Source organism: Dama dama, chromosome 19 (assembly GCF_033118175.1).
Source record: "Dama dama isolate Ldn47 chromosome 19, ASM3311817v1, whole genome shotgun sequence".
In the NCBI taxonomy this organism is placed as follows: domain Eukaryota; kingdom Metazoa; phylum Chordata; class Mammalia; order Artiodactyla; family Cervidae; genus Dama; species Dama dama.
This window is the reverse complement of record NC_083699.1, coordinates 79,276,595-79,300,249: the sequence shown is the minus strand read 5'-3', so window position 1 is coordinate 79,300,249 and position 23,655 is coordinate 79,276,595. Positions and strand designations below refer to the sequence as shown.

Below are 23,655 nucleotides of genomic sequence, written 5' to 3'. Positions count from 1 at the left end.
GTATACCATAAGTGATGTGTTAGTTGATTAATGTGTAAAAAAGCTACATTTAAATTATTCATATACAAATAGCTTTGACCTGTGATTTGATAATATTCAGCTGTTATATCCTATACATATTTGTATTGTTTTTATGTTGATATCATCTTCATTTGTCCAAAACAAGTCGTCTTAGTCAGGTGAGCTTATTTACTTCAATTCGTTACTCTCTGATGATTATTTATTTAGTGATAGTTTTGTTAAATTAAGGGAACATAACATTTAAAAAGGTTGACATATTATTAATATCTAATGAAAGGTAGAGAAATTGTTTTTATCTTAAGGGTATATAAAATATACCTGATAGAGTCTTACAGCTCATTCTAGGCATTTCTTTGTATCATTCATCCTGATATATTTGATAATCAGAGACAAACTTTAATACTTTTTGAAACTTAATATTGTTTCTGTCTACATTGCATGATGTTTCTCTAGTTAGCAGAATTTGAAAATAGAATGGTTTTGTTTAAAAATTGAAATATTAGACTTTTAAGAAATTGTTAGTGTCTGATTTTATTTCTCCATTGGCTTCTGATTCAGACCTTGAAGCCAAGATCCAACTTCTCATCTTGCTGAGCATTTAGGGCATTATTAATATTTTATTTCATGTTCTATTGTATATTCCTGCCTGGAGTTTTAAAACACAATTGCCTGAAACAATAAGCATTTATTACCTCACAGTTTCTGTGATCATGACTCCCAGTACAGCTTAGCTGGGTGTCTCTGGCTCAGGGTCTCTCAGGAAGCTGCAGCTGATGCATCACTCAAGACTGCAGTCATCTCCGAGTTCAGCTTGGGGAGAATTGCCTACAAGCTCATTAATGTGGCCACTGGTGAGCATCAGGCCCACAGTTGTTGGCTACAGAAATCTTTGCTGCATGACTCTCAATAGGATAGCTTATGTTATGGCACCTGGCTTCTTTCAGAGCCGAGAGCACAGAGATGAAGCCAGTCTCTTTGTAATGTAGAGTCAGAAGTGATGTTTATCACTTCCGCCATAGTTTATTGCTCAGAGGTGAGTTGCTGGTCTACACAGACTCAAGGGGAGGTGATTAGATCATACAGGGGCATGCATACTGGGAGGTCGAGGATTTTTTTGTTTTGTTTTGCTTTTTTAATTTTTATTGGAGTACAGTTGCTTTATAGGAGGTGGGGATCCGAATGGTTGCCTGCTGCATCTCTTGCAATGAACTTCTAAAATGTCCCACTTTTACTGTGTTGTTACATAGGATTAGGATGATAGAACTTCTGATTAACTTGCTGTTGTCTTACAATCTTTATATAGAATGAGACTCCAGGAAGTGGTGCAATCAGGAGAAAGATAAAGGCATGTTCTTTTGCAATTTTGCTTGTATGGCCTTTTCTAGTTATATAGATAAGGAACTTTGCTGAAATTCTAAAATACTGTCAAAGTATGCGGTTGGGGATATTTTACCTCTCTTCATTATGTAAATTGTAACCCATTTATCTTGCTCAGTATTGGTAAAGGTTTTCAAGGTGTCATGAAAAGATGGGGATTTAAAGGCCAGCCGGCTACTCATGGTCAAACAAAAACCCACAGGAGGCCTGGAGCTATTTCAACTGGTGTAAGTATAACTTAGTGATCCTCTTTTTAGTGGTGAACATTCAGCTTTTGTGTATATGGTGCTTTGGTCTGTCTTTGGGATCAAGTCACATAATTTGAATATTATTTCAGGTGGGTCCTAGTAAAAGTCACACTTCCATGGGTTCTGGCCTTTATTACTTTCCAAGGCCAGATGTGAATTATCTGGTTATATCCTATGTACTTACAGCCAGTGTTTTCAGTACTGTCTGCCTACTTTCTTTCCCATCTCTGCCTCCCATGCTATATTCTGAAGTCTGCTGAAGTGATCAGGAATCAGTGCTCTTCCATCTGGCCTCACTGGTTCCTTAACAGGTTTGTTTCTGCCTTAAAAGAGACCATTGGTAAAGTTGTCAAGGACAATATAATGATAAAGGGGAAAATAGTAGAGAAAGAAATGAGAAATAGACAATAGGGGCATAGGAAGGAGAGAAGGAGTTTCCTACTACTAATTCAGCCCTAGTGAACACCTCCCAAAGGTATAGCCTAAAGAACCTGCAGGAATGTTACTCTTTGGAGCATCAGAGGATGCAAGGTCAATTCTACTTCTTATAAGGATGCAATGTATTCTACTTCTTATAAGAGAGATGCAGTTTAAAAACACTCTTGAGTTAATTTCTCACCTAGCAGATTGTGCTGTCAAGCTGTTTAATTTTTTCCACTCTCTTGACAAGGATGTTCTCTCATCCATTGCTGATGGAAATATAAAAGAGCGTATTCTTTATGGGGGGAAATGTGGTGATATCTAACAAACCACACATGTATTTGCTTTTGACACAGCAATCCTACTTCTCAGAATTTACCCTGAAGATATTCTCCCAAAAATATAAAGATGCAGTTGTATAAAATTAGTCATTGTAACATTATTTTTAATTTATAAGCATAAATGTCCATACCTGGGAGTTTGGATGAACTCATCTGAACTCTCAGGTATAGTGGAATACTATGCTCCTGAAAAACAAACAGCAAGGTCATTGTGAAACAATGACATGATTTCCAGGATATAACAAATGCACACGTTACCTGCTTATTTTTGCAAAAAGAAGGACAGAAAAGATAAACCAGAAACTAATGAGATTGATTACCTACTAATTATGAGTTAGAACAGCGTTGAAGAACTCAGTAGTGGCAGGAGTGACGCTGAAGATGTATTTTTTTATTACACTTTTTACTTTGGAACCATGTTAATGTTTTACATATTCAAAGTAAAATAAAAACAGGGGTGGAGGGATCCATAATGGAATATAATTAGAAAATGAACCTATTTCAGATGAGTAACAGACTCTCACTAAAGTGGAGGACTGGAGTGGACTAACTCAAGTAACTTGTGAACACAGTTGTTGGCTGTATACCCAGAAACTAAATTTAAAATGTTCTTTGTGCAAGTATTGAGTTCTAATTATGTTTTTTGAAGTAGTGTTAATTAGCCATTCTGAGATAATTTTCTGTGAACTATAGGATTGACCAGATGAATAAATATATTGATAATGGAAGCCAAGTTTCTCACTGTTGGAGATGACTGAGTCTGTCCTTCAGTCACTCTGCAGAAAGATAGTAACATCAAAAGCAGGGGTGGGAGAGTAGGACCATTCCAGCTGCAGTGGATGGATGGAGTTCAAGTCAGTTACAGAAGATTCATGAAAACAGGCCAGGCAGTCCACATTTTTTCTTTGAATGATAGTGAGATGTGTTTGTATGTCCTTCTTAACACCTTGTTTGCTGCTGTCTTGTTACTGAAGTTTTCTCCTAAAGATGTTCTCAGTCTCTGTTTTTATTGTTCTAATCTAATTTAGAAAGGGAATTTTCTAGGGGTAAATGTGACTAAATCCATGTTTAGTTTTTTACTGGGACCTAGCAAAATGGGGGAGAGGGCGTGGAATATTTTTATGACTTATTTCTTATTTGCATTTTGGTTTGATTGGTACTGTTTGAAATTGAGAGGCACTACTTGGAAAGTGCTAATTTGGGTTCTCTTCTTTAGGATGTTGCCAGAGTCTGGCCTGGAACTAAAATGCCTGGACAATTGGGGAATGTGGATAGGACAGCATTTGGACTAAAAGTAAGTTTCTGGAGTGACTCTTTTTAGGAATAAATTAATGCCTAAATGCAAATGTAACAGTATATGTATTTTAACATGTGTCAGTGTATGGTTTTACAGTTACCAAGGGGTGGGGCTACATGAGCTGTGTGTGTGTGTGTGTGTGTATGTGTGTGTGTGTGCATGTGTTGGAGTTGCTATCATATATATTCATTTAACATCCAAGCCATGGAAAATGCACTCATTAAAAAGAAAAAGTTAATTATCTATTATTTGACCTGGAAGATTTCCACAAGGTGTTATGTGAAAAAATGAATATTCAGAGAGGGAGGTGGGAGGGGGGATCGGGATGGGGAATACATGTAAATCTATTGCTGATTCATGTCAATATATGACAAAACCCACTGAAAAAATAAATTAATTAATTAATTAAAAAATAAATAAATATTCAGAATATTATGTGTAATAGTCTTATAATAAACATAAGCTCCCTACATATATGTTGCCACGCCATGTAAACAGAGAGTAGATGGTTATATACCAGATTATTTTTGATTAAATGTCAAATGTGTGGGTGGATGTGGGTGAGGAAAAGAGAGGGAGACAATAGAGACAATCAAGTTAGGGGGAAAAGTACTAAAAAAGCATTGTGCTCTGCACCCATTGTTGTAAAGTAATTATATATTTAAAAGGGGGGAGTTAAATTCACTCTCTTTGAACTTGAGGAATATATGTAATATCTAAGTGAAAATGATTTGTAGATAATAGGTGCCATATAATTATATTTTTGTTAAAACAACTAATCTGTGTATATGTATGAAACACCTAGAAAGTACAAAGAAGAAAATAAGCCATTCAAAAGAAACACCTCCGAAGATAATCATTGGTAACATTTTGGTGCACATTCTTTCATTCTTGTTCTACATATATGTTATTTATAAATTTTAACCAGCAGAAGTTTTTTAAATTTCATATAATTAAATATAAGATTATTTTTCTTCTTCTGGTACTTTTATATGTGCCAGTTCAGTTCAGTCTCTCAGTCGTGTCCAACTCTTTGTGACCCCATGAACTGCAGCATGCCAGGCTTCCCTGTCTATCACCAGCTCCCAGAGCTTACTCAAACTTATGTCTATCAAGTTGGTGATGCCATCCAACCATCTCATCCTCTGTCGTCCCCTTCTCTTCCCACCTTCACTCTTTCCCAGCATCAAGGTCTTTTCCAGTGAGTCAGTTCTTCACATCAGGTGGCCAAAATATTGGAGTTTCAGCTTCAGCATCAGTCCTTCCAATGAATATTCAGGACTGATTTCCTTTAGGATAGACTGGTTAGATCTCCTTGCAGTCCAAGAGACTCTGAAGAGTCTTCTCCAACACCACAGGTCAAAAGCATCAATTCTTCAGCACTCAGCTTTCTTTATAGTCCAACTCTCACATCCATACATACTATTAGAAAAACCATAGCTTTGACTAGATGGACCTTTGTCAACAAATCTGCTTTTTAATATGCTGTGTAGGTTGGTCATAGCTTTTTTTAATTTCATGGCTGCAGTCACCATCTGCAGTAATTTTGGAGCCCAAGAAAATAGTCTGTCACTATTTCCATTGTTTCCTCATGTATTTGCCTTGAAGTGATGGGACCGGATGCCATGATCTTCATTTTCTGAATGTTGAGTTTTTAAGTCAACTTTTTCACTCTCCTCTTTACACAGACATCTATTTGTATCTACTCTGTGTATTTTCTTTTCGTGTATGCATGTGTGGGACAGGAGAGATTTCAGTTTCCCTAGTATTTAACATTTACCCATGAGGTGTGGGTCAAACTGGATTTTCCCCCAACCCCTTTCTCAGTACTATTTCTTGACTATTCTCACTTGTGTAAATGTTTTCCCCGTGTAAAGATCTGTTTGAAGGCCATCTGCTCAGCACACTTTTTTAAAAAATTAGACCCAGAGAGATGATGGCTCCCCAGTTTCTAGTTGCAAACTCATATTAACTAAAAATAAACTTGAATTTCCACTTGTTACTCTTAATGGTGCCAGTAGAATATTGAGATATCCTAGTAGTCTTGGTTGTTCAGTCACATTTATATTTAAAATGAGAGTTTTCTACCACTTATATGAGACATGTGTTGTGGTATTATAACACAAGTCATCCATAGGATTTGAAATTTTTATTCTCATTCAATATTTTGAGTTGCTAACATGATTCTGACTCCAGGCTACTTATAGCCTCAGCTTTTGTTTGTATTAATGTAAGTATATTCTCATACTTTTAACTCTTAAAGTTTGATTTTATTTCTACTTTAGGTGTGGCGAATAAACACAAAGCACAATATAATCTATGTCAATGGTTCTGTACCTGGACACAAAAACTGCTTAGTAAAGGTATGTATGACTATCCTTATTTTCTCTTGTTCAGAGATGTGGATGTGTGCCATAAGTTCTCTTCTTACCCATGTGTGACTTGAAAATAAGTAGCTGTTGCCCCACGTGTTCTTTGCTAATTTTTCTACTTAAGTAGTAGCACCTGAGTGAGAAAATTGTGTAAAATAACCTATAGGTTATGTCTCTAAAACCATAGACCCACACAAAGGGTAGGTCTATTAAGAGGCTCTTTAGAAATACAAAAACGTTATTAGCAAAACTACTTATAAAAAATACCAATATATCTCTGTCCTTCCAAAAACTTTTTCATTTTTTAAGAGTACTTTGACATGGGAACTGGAATTATGTGAGGTGAAAGTTAAATGATAATCAACAAAAAAGGTGGTTTGAAGTGGACATTTTGAGAGATTTATTATTATCACTAGCATTGCTCTGTCTTTTCCTTGAAAACGCATTTTTGTGTTCAAACATGAAGAGAAGAAAACATGTCATACAAGATAGACTTGAAAAAAGTTCTTAAGCTCTTAGAGACTTTTTTTTTCCATCAAATAAAAATAAAATAAATATTCAACCTGGAATTTAAGTCAACATAATACAAAATGAGAGATCACTTGTGAATTTTGAATCGTCCATTCTGAAAAATCAACTTGTAGTAGAAGTGTATCTGCAGTTCCCAGAAATAGGCTCTTCATTAATTTTCTAACAAGAACAACGAAATAGGCTGAAACTTAAATCCCAGATTTTTCCAGTCAGGTCAAGTAGGTTGCATTACTAGCACAAGGTACCAAATTTGTTTCAGTCTTACAGTAATTAAAATTCACTTTCTGGCTTCTCAGGCGGCTCAGATGGTAAAGAATCCACCTGCAATGCAGGCACCTTGTGTTCGATCCCTGGGTTGGAAAGATCCCTGGAGGAGGGCATGGCAACCCACTCCAGTATTCTTGCCTAGAGAATCCCATGGATGGAGGAGCCTGGCAGGCTGTAGTCCGTAAGGTCACAAAGAACTGGGCATGACTAAGTGACTAACACTTTCACTTTTCTGGAACTCTTCACTTCTTTGATTGAATTCTCATTTTTTTTTTTAAGGAAAAACAAATGCATTTGATTGATTATTGCAAGATTTGGGCGGGTTTTTGCTTTTTGTTTGTTTGGTTTTGGTTTTTTTTTTTTTTTTTTTGGTTTTCAGGTTTTTAGGTTTAAGTGTTTCCATGCTCCAGGTCACCCAAGTCATACTGGTACTGGAAGCCAACAGATTGTCATTGTGCTTCTCCTAACATTTTGGCCTCAGAATTCAATGCATTTCTATCTCCAGATTTTAGTACATCATTTTAAACATCACAACCTAATAAAAGAGAAAAAAGTAAAATGATCATTTTTCATAATAAATTATACTGGATAGCAGATGAAATTTTAAACATTACCAAATCCTCCTTTTCTCTCCATTTGCTGCATACAGTTCTAGGCTAGCTTCCAGCTAAGAGCTGCTCAGGTTTACCTCAGTATTGTCCTTGACACCAACATGGATGAATAGGTCAACTACCTTGAAATACCATATGTGCAGGGTTCAGATCTGGTTGTTATAAACAATTTAGAATCAACAACACTTACTGCTTAGATTTTCCATCCACTTCAACAAAGATTGCCTCCAAAAACTCAATCCACTTAATGACTGGTGGCTTGCTACCTCTAAAGATGTTCAGAAAGTACACTGAAGGCAATTCCAAAAGAGGAATCCAAATACATTTTGCGAAACTGTACCATCAGAGAAATGTCTGGCCACTTTGAAGTGTTAACACATGAGTGAATATATTTCCAACAAACAGATTTTGATAACAGAACTGATCTTGAAAAAAGTCTTTGAAATATAGTATCCTTTAACTGTCTTTTATAACCTTAAATGTCCATCCCAAATGTTAAAGTGTGGGTTTAGGGGAGTGTTTTGTGGGCTTGTGCTTTAAAGGTCAAAAGTTTGGTAAATCTTCTGAAAATATTCACCCCACTTTGTCCATTCTTCCCGATGATTCCATAGCAGGTGAATAAGCCCCTTGTCCTTGGGGGTTGAGGCTCTTCTTGCTGGACTGGCAGCCTCATTAATCCACTCACTCCACTGGAGCTTTTGGCTCCATCAGAATACAGAGTACTAGGCTGCCAATAACTTTTTTTTTCATTCTAAAGTTAGTAAGTATCTTAGGGATAATAAAACCTGTTTAATTAATGTAAGCTTTTTGTTGTTGGAATTCACTAACTCTATTAAGAGAGCCTAAAGAACAGTTTTTTACAACATAATGTACTTACTATGCATGTGTGCTTGTCCCTATATCCTGATTTATAATGTGAGTTTATTTTCCTGTTTATTTTTGCCTGTTTCACGTGTGTGTTCTACCTCCAGCTTTCCTAAAAAGGATTTGAACTGGTTTACCAATATACATAAATATAAAAGAATGAAAGAGAGGGTCCTGAAGGCAGGGAAATAATAAAGCCAGTGGTAAGATTCAGTACACAAAAACATGTACCAGCAACTTTGGCAAAAGATAGTGGAGTAGAGGGACCTTGAGTTCACCTCTTATGAGCATACCAAAATCACAGCTAACTGCTGACCAACCATCAGTTAAAAAAAAAAAAGACTGGAACCTCCCAAAAAAGATACTCTACATCCGATGATATAAAGGAGAAACCACAATGAGGTGGTAGAGAGTGCACTTGTGATATAATCAAATCCTTACCACCTGGCTACCCACAAACTGGAGAATGAGTATATCACAGAAGTTCTCCCACAGGAGTGGGTTCTGAACCTAATGTTAGGCCTCCCCTGTCAGGCCTTCAGAAAGAGAAGCTCCCAGAGAGAGCATTTGGCTTTGAAGGCCAGCAGAGCTTGATAGCAGGAGCTCCAAAGAACTGGGGGAAGCAGAGACCTTATTCTTGAAGGGAACATGCAAAATCCTATGTGCACCTGGAACCATGGCAAAAGCAGTGATTTCATAGGAGCCTGGGTCAGACCTACCTGGTGGTCTTGGAGGATTTCCTGGAAGTTGTCAGGCAGCTGTGGTTCAACCTGGGGATGTAAAAATCAGTGGCAGATATATTAGGGAATATTCGTCATGAACTCTCATTGGAGGCTGATGGCTTGCTTGGGTCTTTAGTACAAAGACCTGGCCCCACCCAACAGCCTGTAGGCTCCAATGCTAGGACACCTGGGGGCCAAGCAACCAAGTGGGCAAAGACACAGCTGCATCCATCAACAGACAGGCTGCCTAAAGACTTCCTGAGCCCATAGCCGCCTTTGGACACACCTCTTGACACAGACCTACCCACCAGAGGGCCAAGAACCAGCTCTACCCATCAATGAGCAGACACCAACCCCTCTCCCTCCAAGAAGCCTGCACAAGTTTATAGAGCAGCCCCATCCAGCAGGGGACAGATACCAGAAACAAGAAAACTAAATGACACAGCCTATGGAACTGAGTCTGCAAACAAATCAGACCACCCGCTGGAACCAACTGGTCCCTGAGCCTTCGATGATAAGCTAGGACTATGCTGCTGGTATACACAGGACATCGCATATAGAGGGCCACTTCTGCAAGATTGAGAAACCTACCTAACCTACCACACACATAAAAATACAAGTAGAAATTTAGACAAATGAGGCAACAGAGGAGTATGTTTCAGATGGAGGAACAAGATAAAACCCCTAAAGAACAACTAAGTGAAGTGAAGTTTAGGCATTGTGTTCAAGGAGTTCAAAGTAATGATTAAAAGATGATCCAAGAACTTAGAAAAAGAATGGATATGCAGAGCAAGAAGTTAGAAGTTTTTAACAGAATCAGAAAATAGAAAACAAGCAAACAGAGATGAATAATGAGGACAGTTGAAGAGACCTTTGGTCCAACATCAGGCACACTAACATTCTTATTATAGGGATCATAGAAGAGTGAAAGGGCATGAGAAAATATTTGAAGAGATAATAGCTGAAATTTTCTATAACCTGGGAAAGGAAACAATCACCCAAGTCCAGGAGGTGAAGAAAGTCTCATATAGGATTAACCAAAAGAGGGGACACACCAGGACACATAAGAATCAAATTGACAATAATTAAAGATAGATAAAATATTAACAGCTACAAGGGAAAAACTATAACATACAAGGTAACTCCCATAAGACTGTCTGCTGATTTTTGAACAGAAATTCTGCAGGCCAGAAAAGAATGGCATGATATAGTTAAAGTGATGAAAAAATCTACAACCAAGAATAGCCAGCAAGACTCTCATTCAGATTTAGTGGAGAACTCAGAAGTTTTACCAACAAGCAAAAGATACAGATTTCATTTCAGCATCAAACCAGCTTTATAGCAAATCCTAAAGGAAGTTCTCTAATCAGGATTGCTGGGAGAAATATCAATAACCTCAGATATGCAGATGACACCACACTTATAGCAGAAAGTGAAGAACTAAAGAGCCTCTTGATGAAAAGAGGAGAGTGAAAAAGTTGGCTTAAAGGTCAACATTCAGAAAACTAAGATCATGGCATCTGGTCCCATTATTTCACTGCAGATAGATGGGGAACCAAGGGAAACAGTGACAGACTTTATTTTGGGGGCTCCAAAATCACTGCAGATGGTGACTGCAACCATGAAATTAAAAGACACTTGCTTCTTGGAAGAAAAGTTATGACCAACCTAGACAGCATATTAAAAAGCAGAGACATTACTTTGCCAGCAAAGGTCTAGTCAAAGCTATGGTTTTTCCAGTAGTCACATGTGGATATGAGAGTTGGACCATAAGGAAAGCTGAGTGCCGAAGAATTGATGTTTTTGAACGCTGGTGTTGGAGAAGACTCTTGAGAGTCCCTTGAACTGCAAGGAGATCCAACCGGTCCATGCTAAAGAAAATCAGTCCTGAATATTCATTGGAAGGACTGATATTGAAGCTGAAACTCCAGTACTTTGGCCACCTGATGCGAAAAGACCCTGATGCTGGGAAAGATTGAAGACAGGAGGGGAAGGGGATGACAGAGGATGAGATTGTTGTTGACATCACCGACTCAATGGACATGAGTTTGTGTAAGCTCCAGGAGTTGGTGATGGACAGGGATGCCTGGTGTGCTGCAGTCCATGAGGTCGCAAAGAGTCAGACACAACTGAGCGACTGAACTGAACTGAAGGGGGTTAATTGCTCTAATCAGAAGGCATAGACTGGCTAAATGGATACAGAAACTAGACATGTATGTGTATTGTCTAGAGGAGACCCACTTCAGTTCTAGAGACATACAAACTGAAAGCAGTAGGATGGAAAAAGTCAATCCATGTAAATGGAAATTAAAAGAAAGCTGGAGTAGCAATATTCATATAAGACCACTTTTAAAAATAAAGAAATGTTGAAAGAGACAAAGAAGGACATTACATAATCATCAAGCAAAGAAGATGTAACAATCATGAGTATATACACTCCCAACATAGGATCACTGCAACAAGTAAGACATATTAATAGACATAAAAATGGAAATTTACAGTAATACTAGTGGGGAACTTTAATGCCCCACTTATATCAATGGACAGATCATCCAGACAGAAAAATCACTAAGGAAACACAGGCCTTAAATGACACACTAGACCAGATGGAAATATACGTGTCAAGGGCACATGTAACATTCTTCAGGTTTGGTCATGTGTTGGGTCACAAAGCAAGCCTTGGTAAAGTTAAGAAAACTGAAATTGCATCAAGCATCTTTTCTGATCACAATGCTATGAGATTAGAAAGCAACCAGGGAATTCCCTAGTGACCCAGTGGATAGGACTCAGTACTTTCTCTGCTGAGGATGTGGATTCATTCCTTGGCCATGGAACTAATATCCCACAAGCTGTTTGGTACAGACAATGAAAAAGAAAACAACCACAAAAAAAAAAATAAAAAAAAACAGAAACACGTGAAAGCTAAACAGTATGCTACTAAATGACCAATGGGTCACTGAAGAAATAAAAAAATACCTAGAGAAAAATGAAAATGAAATCACAATAATTGAAAACCTATTGAACAAAAGCAGTTCTAAGAAGGAAATCTATAGTGGTACAAACTTGGTGTAGGAAATAGGAAAAATATCGACATAGCTTTACACCTAAAGCAACTAGAGAAAGAAAAAAAATTGAAATCCAAAGTTAGTAGAAAGTAAGAAATCATGAAGGTCAGAGCAGAAATAAATGAAATAGACACTAAAAAAAAAAAAAATAGTAGAAAAGATCAATGAAACTAAAAGCTGATTCTTAAAAAGATAAAATTGATAAACTTTTAGCTAGATTCACTATGGGAAAAAAAACAGAGAAGGACCCAAATCAGAAATGAAAAAGCAGAAGTTAAAGCCTATACGACAGAAATACAAAAGATCATAAGAGGCTGCTACAAGCAAGTATTACAGAAGTAAATGGCAACCCACTCGAGTATTCTGGCCTGCAGAATCCCATGGACGGGGAGCCTGGTGTGCGTTCATGAGGTCGCAAGAGTTGGACACGAGTTAGCAACTAAACCACCACAAGCAAGTATGTAACTATAAAATGGAGAACCTGGAAGAAATGGACAAATTCTTAAGAAGGTGCAGTCTGCCAAGACTAAGCAAGGAAGAAACAGAAAATATGAACAGACCAATTACCAGTATTGAAATTGAAGCAGTAATTTTAAAACTGAACAGACAGAAGTCCAGAACCAGATAACTTCACAGAAAAATTCTATCAAACATTTAAAGAAGAGTTAACACCTATCCTTCTGAAGGAGTTTCAGAAAATTGCAGAGGAAGAAGCACTTCTGAACTCATTCTTTGAAGCTACCATCACCCTGGGCTTCCCAGGTGGTGCTAGTGGTAAAGAACCAACCTGCCAGTGCAGGAGACACGAGACGCAGGTTCAGTCCCTGGGTTGGGAAGATCCCCTGGAGAAGGACATGGCAACCCACTCCAGTACTCTTGACTGGAGAATTCCATAGACAGAGGAGCCTGGCAGGCTACAAGTCCATAGGGTCATACAGAGTCTGAGATGAGTGAAACAACTTAGCACACATGCACCATCACCCTGATACCAAAGTCAAAGATAATTACAAAAAAAAAGAAAATTACAGGCCAATATCACTGATGATCATAGGTGTAAAACTCCCACATTAAAAAAAAAAAAAAATCTAGCCAGCTGAATCCAAAAATATATTAAAAGGATCATACACCACAATCAAGTGGGATTTATCCCAATGATTTTTCAGTATCTTCAAATCAGTTAGTATCATACAGCACATTAACAAGTTGAAGAATAAAAATAATATGGTCATCTCAATACATGCAGAAAAATATTTTGATAAAATTCAACATCCATTTATGGTAAAAACTCTCCAGAAAGCAGCCATTGAGGGAACCTCCCTCAACATAATAAAGGCCATATATGACAAACCCACAACTAGCATCATAATCAACAGCAAAAAGCTGAAAGCATTTCCTCTAAGATCAGGCAGAAGACAAGTATCCAGTCTTGCCGCTAGTTTTGGAACTTCTGGCCACAGCAATCAGAAGAAAAAGAATCCAGATTGCAAAAGGTGTAATAAAATTGTCACTGTTTGCAGATGAAATGAGACTGTACATAGAAAATCCTGAAGATGCTATCAGAAAACTACTAGATCTCGTCAATGAATTTAGTAAAATTGCAAGATACAAAATTAATACACAGAAGTCTGTTGTACTTCTTCACACTAATAACAAAAATCAAATGATAAAATTATGGAAATAATCCCATTTATCATCACATCAAAAAGAATAAAATACTTAGGAACAAACCTACTTAAGGAGGCAAAATACCTATACTCAGAAAATTGAGATGCTGATGAAGAAAATTAAAGAAGTCACAAACAGATGAAAAGATACACCGTGTTCTTGGATTGGAGGTATCAACATTATTAAAATGATCATACTGTCCAAGGCAATCTATAGACTCAATGTATTCCTATGAAATCTACAATGGCATTTTTCACAGAACTAGAAAAGAAATTTTAAATTTTGTATGGAAACACAAAATCCAGTATAGGCAAATTCAATCTTAAGAAAAAAGTACAGAGCTGAGGGAATCAGGTTACCTGACTTTATACAGTAATCCAAACAGTTTGGTACTGGCACAAAGACATGTATAGATCAACATAGTAGGATAGAAAGCCCCAAAATAAAGGCACACACCTATGGTCAGCTAACCTACATAAAAGAGACAATAATATACAATGGAGAAAGATAGTCTTTTCAATAAGTAGTGCTGGTAGAACTGGACAATTACATATATAAGATTAGAGCATTCTCTAACACCATTTACAGAAATGAATTGGATTAAAGATCTAAAAATAATATGGGATGCTATAAACTTTTAGAGGAAAAGAGGCAAAACACTCTGACATAAATCACAGCAATATCTTTTTGATCCATCTCATAGAGTAATGGAGATACAAAAATAAACAAATGGAACCTAATGAAACTTAAAAGCTTTTCACAACAAAGGAAGCCATAAACAAAGTGAAAAAACAACCTGGAGAATGGAAGAAAATATTAGCAAATGATGCTACCAACAGAGAATAATTTCCAAAATATATAAACAGTTCATACAGCTCAACTTCAAAAAAAACAAACAGCCCAATCAACAGGCAAAAGATCTAAGTAGGCATTTCTCCAAAGAAGACATACAGTTAGCTAAAAGGCATAAAAAAAAAAAAAAAAAAAAAAGCTAGACATTGTTAATTAGTAGGGAAATGCAAATCAAAACTACAGTAAGAAAATCACCTCATACCAGTCAGAATGACCATCATTAAAATGTCTGTCAGTAATAAATGCTGGAGTTGGTATGGAGATAAGGGAACCCTCCTACACTGTTGGTGGGAATGTAAATTGGTGCAGCTACTATAGGAAACAGTATGGAAATTCCTTAAACTAAAAATTTGAGTTACCATATAGCCCAGCAGTCTGACTGCTGGATGTATAACCAGAGAAAATGATAATTCAAAGAGGTACATGCTTGCCATTGTTCATCACAACCCTATTTACAGTAGCCAAGACATGGAAACAACCTAAATGTACATAGAAAAAGATAAAGAATCCATGGTACATTTATACAGTGGAAAATTGTGTGTGTGTGTGTGTGTGCGTGCACTCAGTTACTCGGTCATGTCCAACTCTTTGCAACCCCATGGACTGTAACCCACCAGGCTCCTCTGTCCATGGCGTTTTCCAGACAAGAATACTGGAGTGGGTTGCCATTTCCTACTCCAGGGGATCTTGCCAATCCTGGGATCAAATCTGTGTCTCCTGCATTGACAGGAGAATTCTTTACCACTGTACCACCTGGGAAGCCCACAGTGGAATATTACTCAGCTATAAAAAAAGAAAATGCCATTTGCAGCAACATGGGTGAACCTAGAGATTACCATACTAAGTCAAATGAAGAGAAATATCATCTGTCACTTATTTGTGGCATCTAAAAATATTATATAAATGAACTTATTTACAAAAACAGAAATAGACTCACAAACATAGAACACAAACTTGTGGTTACCAAAGGGGAAACGAGTAGGAGAGGGATAAATTAGTCGTTTGGAACTAGCAGATGCAGACTACTAAATATCAAAACAGATAACCAACAAGGACCTACTGTATGGCAAAAGGAAGTATACTCAATATCTTGCAGTAAGTTGCCACAGAAAGTTTTGTTGTTCACTTTATTGTGTATTTGCTTGGGTTTTCTTTTATAAATTCTGAGACAGTTTAACTGGTAAGAATAACTTTTTTTTCCAAGTTAAAGTTGAACCCAGGACTGGTGAATTGGAAAAAAAATTAAAACAAGTGTTTCCTTTTGGGCAACTGACTGATAATTTCTAACAATTTTAATAAGAGAAATGAATATAGATGTTTTCCTGTACTTTGGTATTCCTAGCAGCTGTGTACTAACGTCAACCAAATTATTCATTTCTTATTGCCAAAATGTCTTATTAATTAAATGTGTGTATAATTAACATGTAATTTTTATTTATCTCTGAATGGAGGTTGTGGAATGAGTCAGAAGCTTTAAAGAATCCAATAATATTTTCCAAAAATGTAACCAGATTTTAGATCATATCCATATCTGTACTATTCCTCAGTTTATGAATTCACAAATGTAATTAGAATATTTTTAGAATATAAAGATTAGTTAATAGAGCTAATTTAGAGACTCTGGGTTTATTATTGTTTTTGTTAAATACTACTCTATCCTTAGCTACTCAGAGAGAACACTACTTGTTAAATATATGCTAATTTCCTTAATAAAACTTGTTATTTGGGGTTATGTGTTAGAATTCGGGGTTATTTTTTAGAATTAAGACTAACAAAAGTACTGGATAAATTTTATTTTCTTTAATCTGAGCTCAAAAAATTCTATGGTAGAATATAGAATAATAATAATGTTGGTTGGCAAAAAAGTTGGTTCAGTTCATTTTTTTCCCATAAGATGGTTCTCAGCACTTGTGTGCATTTGTGCTCAGTCACTTCAGTTGTGTCCGACTCTGCAATCCTATGGACTGTAGCCCACCAGCCTCCTCTATCCATGGAATTCTCATGAGGTAGTTGATTAACTTGAGGAAGTCTATGTTTCTGTGTCATTGGATTAGTTAAGTTTATTGAAATAAATATACATATATATAAAGAAAGAGGAACTCAGTGTATAACAGCTATATTATTCACATTAGAAAATGTAGAAACAAAAAACAAAGAAAAAATGAGAGAACAGATATTCTAGGATTATGAATAAGTAAACCAGACCATCTTTAAATAACTTATTAATAAGATCTTTGCTTCCCCCACCCCCCAGATCAAAGATTCTATACTGCCTGCATATAAGGATTTCTGTAAAAATCTACCATTTCCAACATATTTCCCTGATGAGGACGAAAAGGAGCTACCAGAAGATTTGTATGATGAAGAAGTGTGTCAGCCTGGAGCACCTTCTATTACGTTTGCTTGACCTCATTGGCCATGAGAGAACCCCACATATGCTGTGAATTCTGATGAGCCAGAACAGTAATATAACCAGGAATTATGGGGGGTTTTTCCTTAGTTACAACATAGCACACTGGTTATCCTTTAAGCTGTGTATTTCTCAAATTATCTTAAATGTTTATAAATTTAACTTCTACTAAAGATTTGTCTGTCTTTGTGAAAGGGTGGTTGTCGAATGGTGTCAAGTCATACGGAGACTAGATAACTTACCTAGATTAAAAAAGAAAACCATTTCTTGAGCCTCAAAAGCAGGGGAATTCAGTTCTTTATCTAAACTATAGAAATATTTATGTCATAGTTAAAGGCCTGACACATAATAAAATCACAAATTATGGGTCTTATATATTACAATTGTGTTGGGAGGTATAGTTATTTTTTTAGCTTGATCACTCAACTATAACTTTTTTTTTGGCTGTGTCTCACAGCATACAGTGGTTAAGGCTCTGCACTGAATCATCAGGGAAGTCTTGTAATCATTTTTCCTTGATGCCTTCCAAAAGGAATTTGAAACAACCTGGGTGTGCATTCAACGAACTTATTAACCACCTGTTACTCAAAATGTTAATAGCTCCTAGGTTTCTCTTCATTGTATGAAATGAAAATATTTACTAATGACTACTTATGATGGATAATTAAGCCTAACAGTGTTAGTATCATGCTCATGTTCAGTTGTTCAGTCATGTCCGCCTCTTTGCAACTTCATGGACATAGCCTGCCAGGCTCCTCTGTCTATGGAATTTTCCAGGCAAGGATACTGGAGTGGGTTACCATTTCCTGTTCCAGAGGATATTGCCAATCCAGAGATCAAACCCGAGTCCCTTGCATCTCTTGAATTGGCAAGCAGATTCTTTACCTCTGAGCCATGCTGTAGGCCAATGTAACTAGAAGCAGGCCTTACTTAACTACTGGATTTCCTCTGGACTAGATTCCTGAGGATACACAGAATTTTAACTTTTTAAACTTCAGGTGTCTTCTAAGACGATGCACATAGCCACCCAAGAGACTTACTAACCACAGTGTTACACCTTTTAATAACAAATTCATTAGTTATCAGGAAATCACACAAAGACCTACCAGTATTTTCAGGTCCACATTGCATTTCTTATTCTTAATTTTAAATCCAGCTGAAGTCACATCTCAAAGTTTTCATTTATACTTCATCTCTTTTTATTAAAGATTTATGGTAGTTGACAGAGCCATGCATTAAAATAGTAAAGTAAGGGGAAAACATGTAGGATGATATAAATTAGTATAGGTGGGGGGTTGAGAAGGAATGGTGCCAATATAATACAGTTGAGCAGGCTGAAAACTGATAACATTGATTCGTTTCATGTTTCTCTTTAATTACGAGGTCCTCAAGAGGAGTCATTTTAAACTGCAGTAAATCTTGTTTAGCACATTATTTTTTATTAAAAATAATTTATCAAACTAGAAATTTCTGAACTTGTTAAAAATAAACATATTCCAGGGTAAAATATTAGACACATTCTTGTCAAAGATCAAATAAGGCTATCCTTTACTACTTCTAGACAACAATGGTTTTGGAGTTCTTAGCCAATGCAGTAAAACAAGAAAGAGTAGTGATACAGATACAGGGAAATGGGAATAAATCTCATTTGTAAGAAATATGATCTACCTAGAAGATTTAAGAGAGTCAACTGATAAGCTGTCAGAACCAATGAAGACAGTTCTGGTGACTAAATACAGCATCAACATACAAACATGAACAGAGGAGCCTAGTGGGCTACAGTCCATGGGTCACAAAGTATAAATAACTGAGTGACTAACACACTGTATACAAACATGTAATAGCAATATTAGGAAATTCTATGGTATGAAAGTGAATACCATCCACAGCAGCAATTTTTTAAAAGTTACTGAGGAAAGAAGCCTAACATATTCTAAGGTCTTACTGGAGAACTAAAAATGTAATTGAAGAACATGAAAGAAAACTGTGATGGTCCTCTCTATTATTTAAGTTATGAACGGGAAGATGTAATATTGTAAAGAATTTAGCTTAATCCTGTTTTTTAAATTTCAATATGACTTACCATAGAACTACTCAAACTGATTGTAAAATTGGAATGAATGCATAAATTCAAGAATAACCAAAACTTAAAATGGTACCCATTCATTAGGTTTGCCCCATTGTTTGTTTAGGGATTATTTATATCTATTTAATTTTGAAACTCAGAATATTGTGTACATCAGTTCACTCCTTTAACTGCATTTGATGAAAAGATTTTAGTAAACTTATAGATGTATCAAGGTTGCTGATGAAATGGTGGGAAGTAGTTGTTAACCTACAAGACAAATGAACAGTTATTGCTGGAGAACATAAAATCTTGTTTCTGAATAAGGTATTTGCTGAAGTTTGTATCAGGAGTCCCCAGGCTCTTCTGAATGAAAAACTGTTTAATTTCCCAGAAGCCATTGATGGGGGAAATCATTACTCAGAAAGGATACTTTACACAGTGCAGGAAACGAATCATATCATCTGAAAGCAGCCAGATGACAGAAGAAGGGCAGAATATGTGGCCTTTTGAAGAAGTCAGGAAATCCTCTATACCAGAGAACCTGCCCCAGACTCATCATCATCTTTCACCAGAGTCTGTGTTACCCAGTCCAACCTTGTACTGCTCACCCCACAACAGGCCAGCAAATCAGGAGATGAGTTGTTGGGGCAAGGAAAGCCAGCAGACCAAGAAGATGCTGGGCTCATGTCCCAAAAAAACAATGTTGCCTGAGTTAGAATTCAAGTTTCTTCTATACTAAAAGGATAGGGAGTAAAGTCAAAAACCCCCAGGTTCTGGTCAGACTCTTGAGAGGATGTTTTAATTTCTTCCTTCCTTCAGTCATTCACAGGTGGGCCTGGTTACGGTGTTTCCTCTGAGCTAAACAGAGGTAGTTTAGCTTACTGCGAGGCAGGGTTCCAAGAGATGGGCCATTATGTATAATTTAACCTTATAGGCAGCATTAGTTAGTTAGTGATTAACTTGTAACAGAATACAGTTTCTTACCCATTAAAATTCCCTATAATCAGCATCCATTCCCATGAGAAAAGGGATAAAGACAGTTGTGTCTACTTCCTGCTGAACAGGGGCAATGAATATTCTTTAGAATCTTTACAACTATTTAGACCTGATGGAAACTCTTAGCTCTTTGCTTCTAATTTGTAATTGAACATAGGGTTGTACATAGGGATGGACTTGGGTTCCAGTTCTCAATACATATATACTAAATGCCTATGCTATAAAATAAAACAAATACATTGACTCCTTTCCAGCCATAATGAAATTACCATTTACGTCAGTTGAGGAGGCAGACCTGTTGGAGGCAAATTCATGAGGAATGTTTAGTATAATGTGCAAAGTTTTAATATAATTGTCAACTTCTAGGTCTTTCATTTATAGATTTATCCCATCCAGGTAGATGCTAAGAAAAAACCACCATACAGTATTTCAAAGGGACTTAATTTAATCCTGTTTCTGAGAGCAGCTGATCCGCAGCAAGCCTTGTTGTCATTGTTCAGTCGCTAAGTCATGTCTGACTCTTTGCGACCCCATGGACTGCAGCATGCCAGGTACATCTGTCCTCCACTGTCTCCCAGATTCATTCATTCTCCCAAATTGATAGCCATTGAGTCAGTGATGCTATCTAAACATCTTTTCCTCTGTCGTCCCTGTCTTCTCCTGCCCTTAATCTTTTGTAGCATCAAGGTCTTTTCTAATGAGTTAGCTCCTCACATCAGGTGACCAAAGTTTTGGAACTTCACCTTTAGCAACAGTCCTTCCAGTGAATATTCAGGGTTGATATCCTTTAGGATTGACTGGTTTGATCTCTTTGTAGTACAAGGAACTCTCAAGAGTTTTCTCCAGCACCACAATTCAAAAGCATCAATTCTTCAGCACTCAGCCTTCTTTATGGACCAATTCTCGCATCTGTACATGATTACTGGGAATACCATAGTATTAACTATATGGAACTTTGTCAGCAAAGTGATGTCTCTGCTTTTCAATATTTAATCTAGGTTTCTATAGTGATCTTTCCAAGGAACAAGTGTCTGAATATCATGGCTGCAATCAACGTCTGCAATGATTTGGGAGCCCCCAAAAGTAAAATCTATCACTACTTCTACTTTTTCCCTTCTATTTGCCAGGAAGTGATAGGAACAGATGCTGTGATCTTAGTTTTATTGTTTGTTTTTTTGTTTAATTTATTTTAATTGGAGGCTAATTGCTTTACAGTATTGTGATTTTTTTTGCCATTCATCAACATGAATCAGCCATGGGTGTACATGTGTCCCCCCATTCCTGAGCCCCCCTCCTACCTCCCTCTCCACCCCATCGCTCTGGGTTGTCCCAGAGCACCAGCTTTGAGTGCCCTATTCATGCAACAGTTTGCACTGGTCATCTGTTTTATATATGGTAATATACATGTCTCAGTGCTATTCGCAAATCATCCCATCCTCATCTTCTCCCACAGAGTCCAAAAGTCTGTTCTTTACATCTGTGTCTCTTGCTGTCTTGCATATAGGGTCATCACCATCTTTCTAAATTCCATATATATGTATAATATGCTGTATTGGTGTTTCTGTTTCTGATATACTTCACTCTGTGTAATAGGCTCCAGTTTTATCCACCTCATTAGAACTGACTCAAATGTGTTCTTTTTTATAGCTGAATAATATTCCGTTGTGTTTATGTGCCACTACTTCCTTATCCATTCGTGTGCTGATGGGCATCTAGGTTGCTTCCACGTCCTAGCTATTGTAAACAGTGCTGCAATGAGCATTGGGGTACATCTGTCTATTTCAGTTCTGGTTTCCTCGGTGTGTATGCCTAGCAGTGGGATTGCTGGGTCTTATGGCAGTTCTATTTCCAGTTTTTTAAGGAATCTCCGCACTGTTCTTCATAGTGGCTGTACTAGTTTGCATTCCCACCAACAGTGTAAGAGGGTTTCCTTTTCTCCACACCCTTTCCAGCATTTATTGTTTGTTGACTTTTTGATAGCAGCCATTCTGACTGGCATGAGATGGTACCTCATTGTGGTTTTGATTTGCATTTCTCTGATAATGAGTGATGTTGAGCATCTTCTCATTGTTTGTTAGCCATCTGTATATCTCTTTGGAGAAATGTCTGTTTAGTTTTTTGGCCCACTTTTTGATTGAGTAGTTTATTTTTCTGGTATTGAGCTGCATGAGCTGTTTGTATATTTTGGATATTAATTCTTTGTCAGTAGTTTCATTTGCTATTATGTTCTCCCATTCTGAAGGCTGCCTTTCACCTTAATTACAGTTTACTTTGTTGTGCAAAAAAGTTTAATTAGGTCCCACTTGTTTGTTTTTGTTTTTATTTCCATTACTCTGGAAAGTGGGTCATAGAGGATCTTGCTGTGATTTATGTCGGAGAATGTTCTGCCTGTTTTCCTCTAAGAGGTTTATAGTTTCTGGTCTTACATTTAAATCTTTAGACCATTTTGAGTTTATTTTTATGTATGATGTTAGAAAGTGTTCTAGTTTCATTGTTTTACAGGTGGTTGACCAGTTTTCCCAGCACCACTTGTTAAAGAGATTGCCTTTTCTCCATTGTATATTTTTGCCTCCTTTGTCAAAGATAAGGCATCCATAGGTGCGTGGATTTATCTCTGGGCTTTCTATGTTCCATTGATATATATTTCTGTCTTTGTGCCTGTACCATACCATCTTGATAACTGTAGCTTTGTGGTATAGTCTGAAGTCAGCAAGGTTGATTCCTCCAGTTCCATTCTTCTTTCTCAAGATTGATTTTGCTATCGAAAGTTTTTTTGTGTTTCCATACAAATTGTGAAATTATTTGTTCAAGTTCTGTGAAAAATGCCATTGGTGACTCTGTAGGGATTGCATTGAATCTATAGATTGCTTTGAGTAGTAAACTCATTTTCACTATATTGATTCTTCCAATCCATGAACATGGTATATGTCTCCATCTATTTGTGTCATCTTTGATTTCTTTCATCAGTGTTTTATAGTTTTCTACATGTAGGTCTTTCATTTCTTTAGGTAAATTTTTTCCTATTTTATTCTTTACATTGCAATGGTGAATGGCATTGTTTCCTTAATTTCTTTCTGTTTTTTCATTGTTAGTATATAGAAATGCAAGGGAGTTCTGTGTATTAATTTTATATCCTGCAACTTTACTATTTTCATTGATTAGCTCTAGTAATTTTCTGGTGATGTCTTTAGGGTTTTCTATGTAGAGGATCAGGTCATCTGCAAACAGTGAGAGTTTACTTCTTTTCCAATCTAGATTCCTTTTCTTTTTCTTCTCTGATTGCTGTGGCTAGGACTTCCAAAACTATGTTGGATAGTATGGTGAGAGTGGGCACCCTTGTCTTATTCCTGATTTTAGAGGAAATGCTTTCAATTTTTCACCACTGAGGATAATGTTTGCTGTGGGTTTGTCGTATATGGCTTCTATTATGTTGTGGTATGTTCCTTCTTTGCCTGCTTTCTGGAAAGTTTTTATCGTAAATCGGTGTTGAATTTTATCAAAGGCTTTCTCTGCATCTATTGAGATAAT

General features: G+C 36.8%; 1 protein-coding gene across 1 annotated transcript in view; it reads left to right on the top strand.

Annotated features, from left to right (window-relative positions):
• MRPL3 (mitochondrial ribosomal protein L3) overlaps nt 1-17,236 on the top strand; it is a 51,884-nt gene extending 34,648 nt beyond the window's left edge. The window contains exons 7-10 of the mRNA XM_061167593.1: nt 1,517-1,625; nt 3,624-3,701; nt 5,990-6,067; nt 16,908-17,236. Of these exons, the coding sequence (XP_061023576.1) occupies nt 1,517-1,625; nt 3,624-3,701; nt 5,990-6,067; nt 16,908-17,060 (418 nt within the window). The 3' untranslated portion in view covers nt 17,061-17,236. The remainder of the gene's footprint in view (nt 1-1,516; nt 1,626-3,623; nt 3,702-5,989; nt 6,068-16,907) is intronic.
• The last annotated feature ends 6,419 nt before the right edge of the window (nt 17,237-23,655 follow it).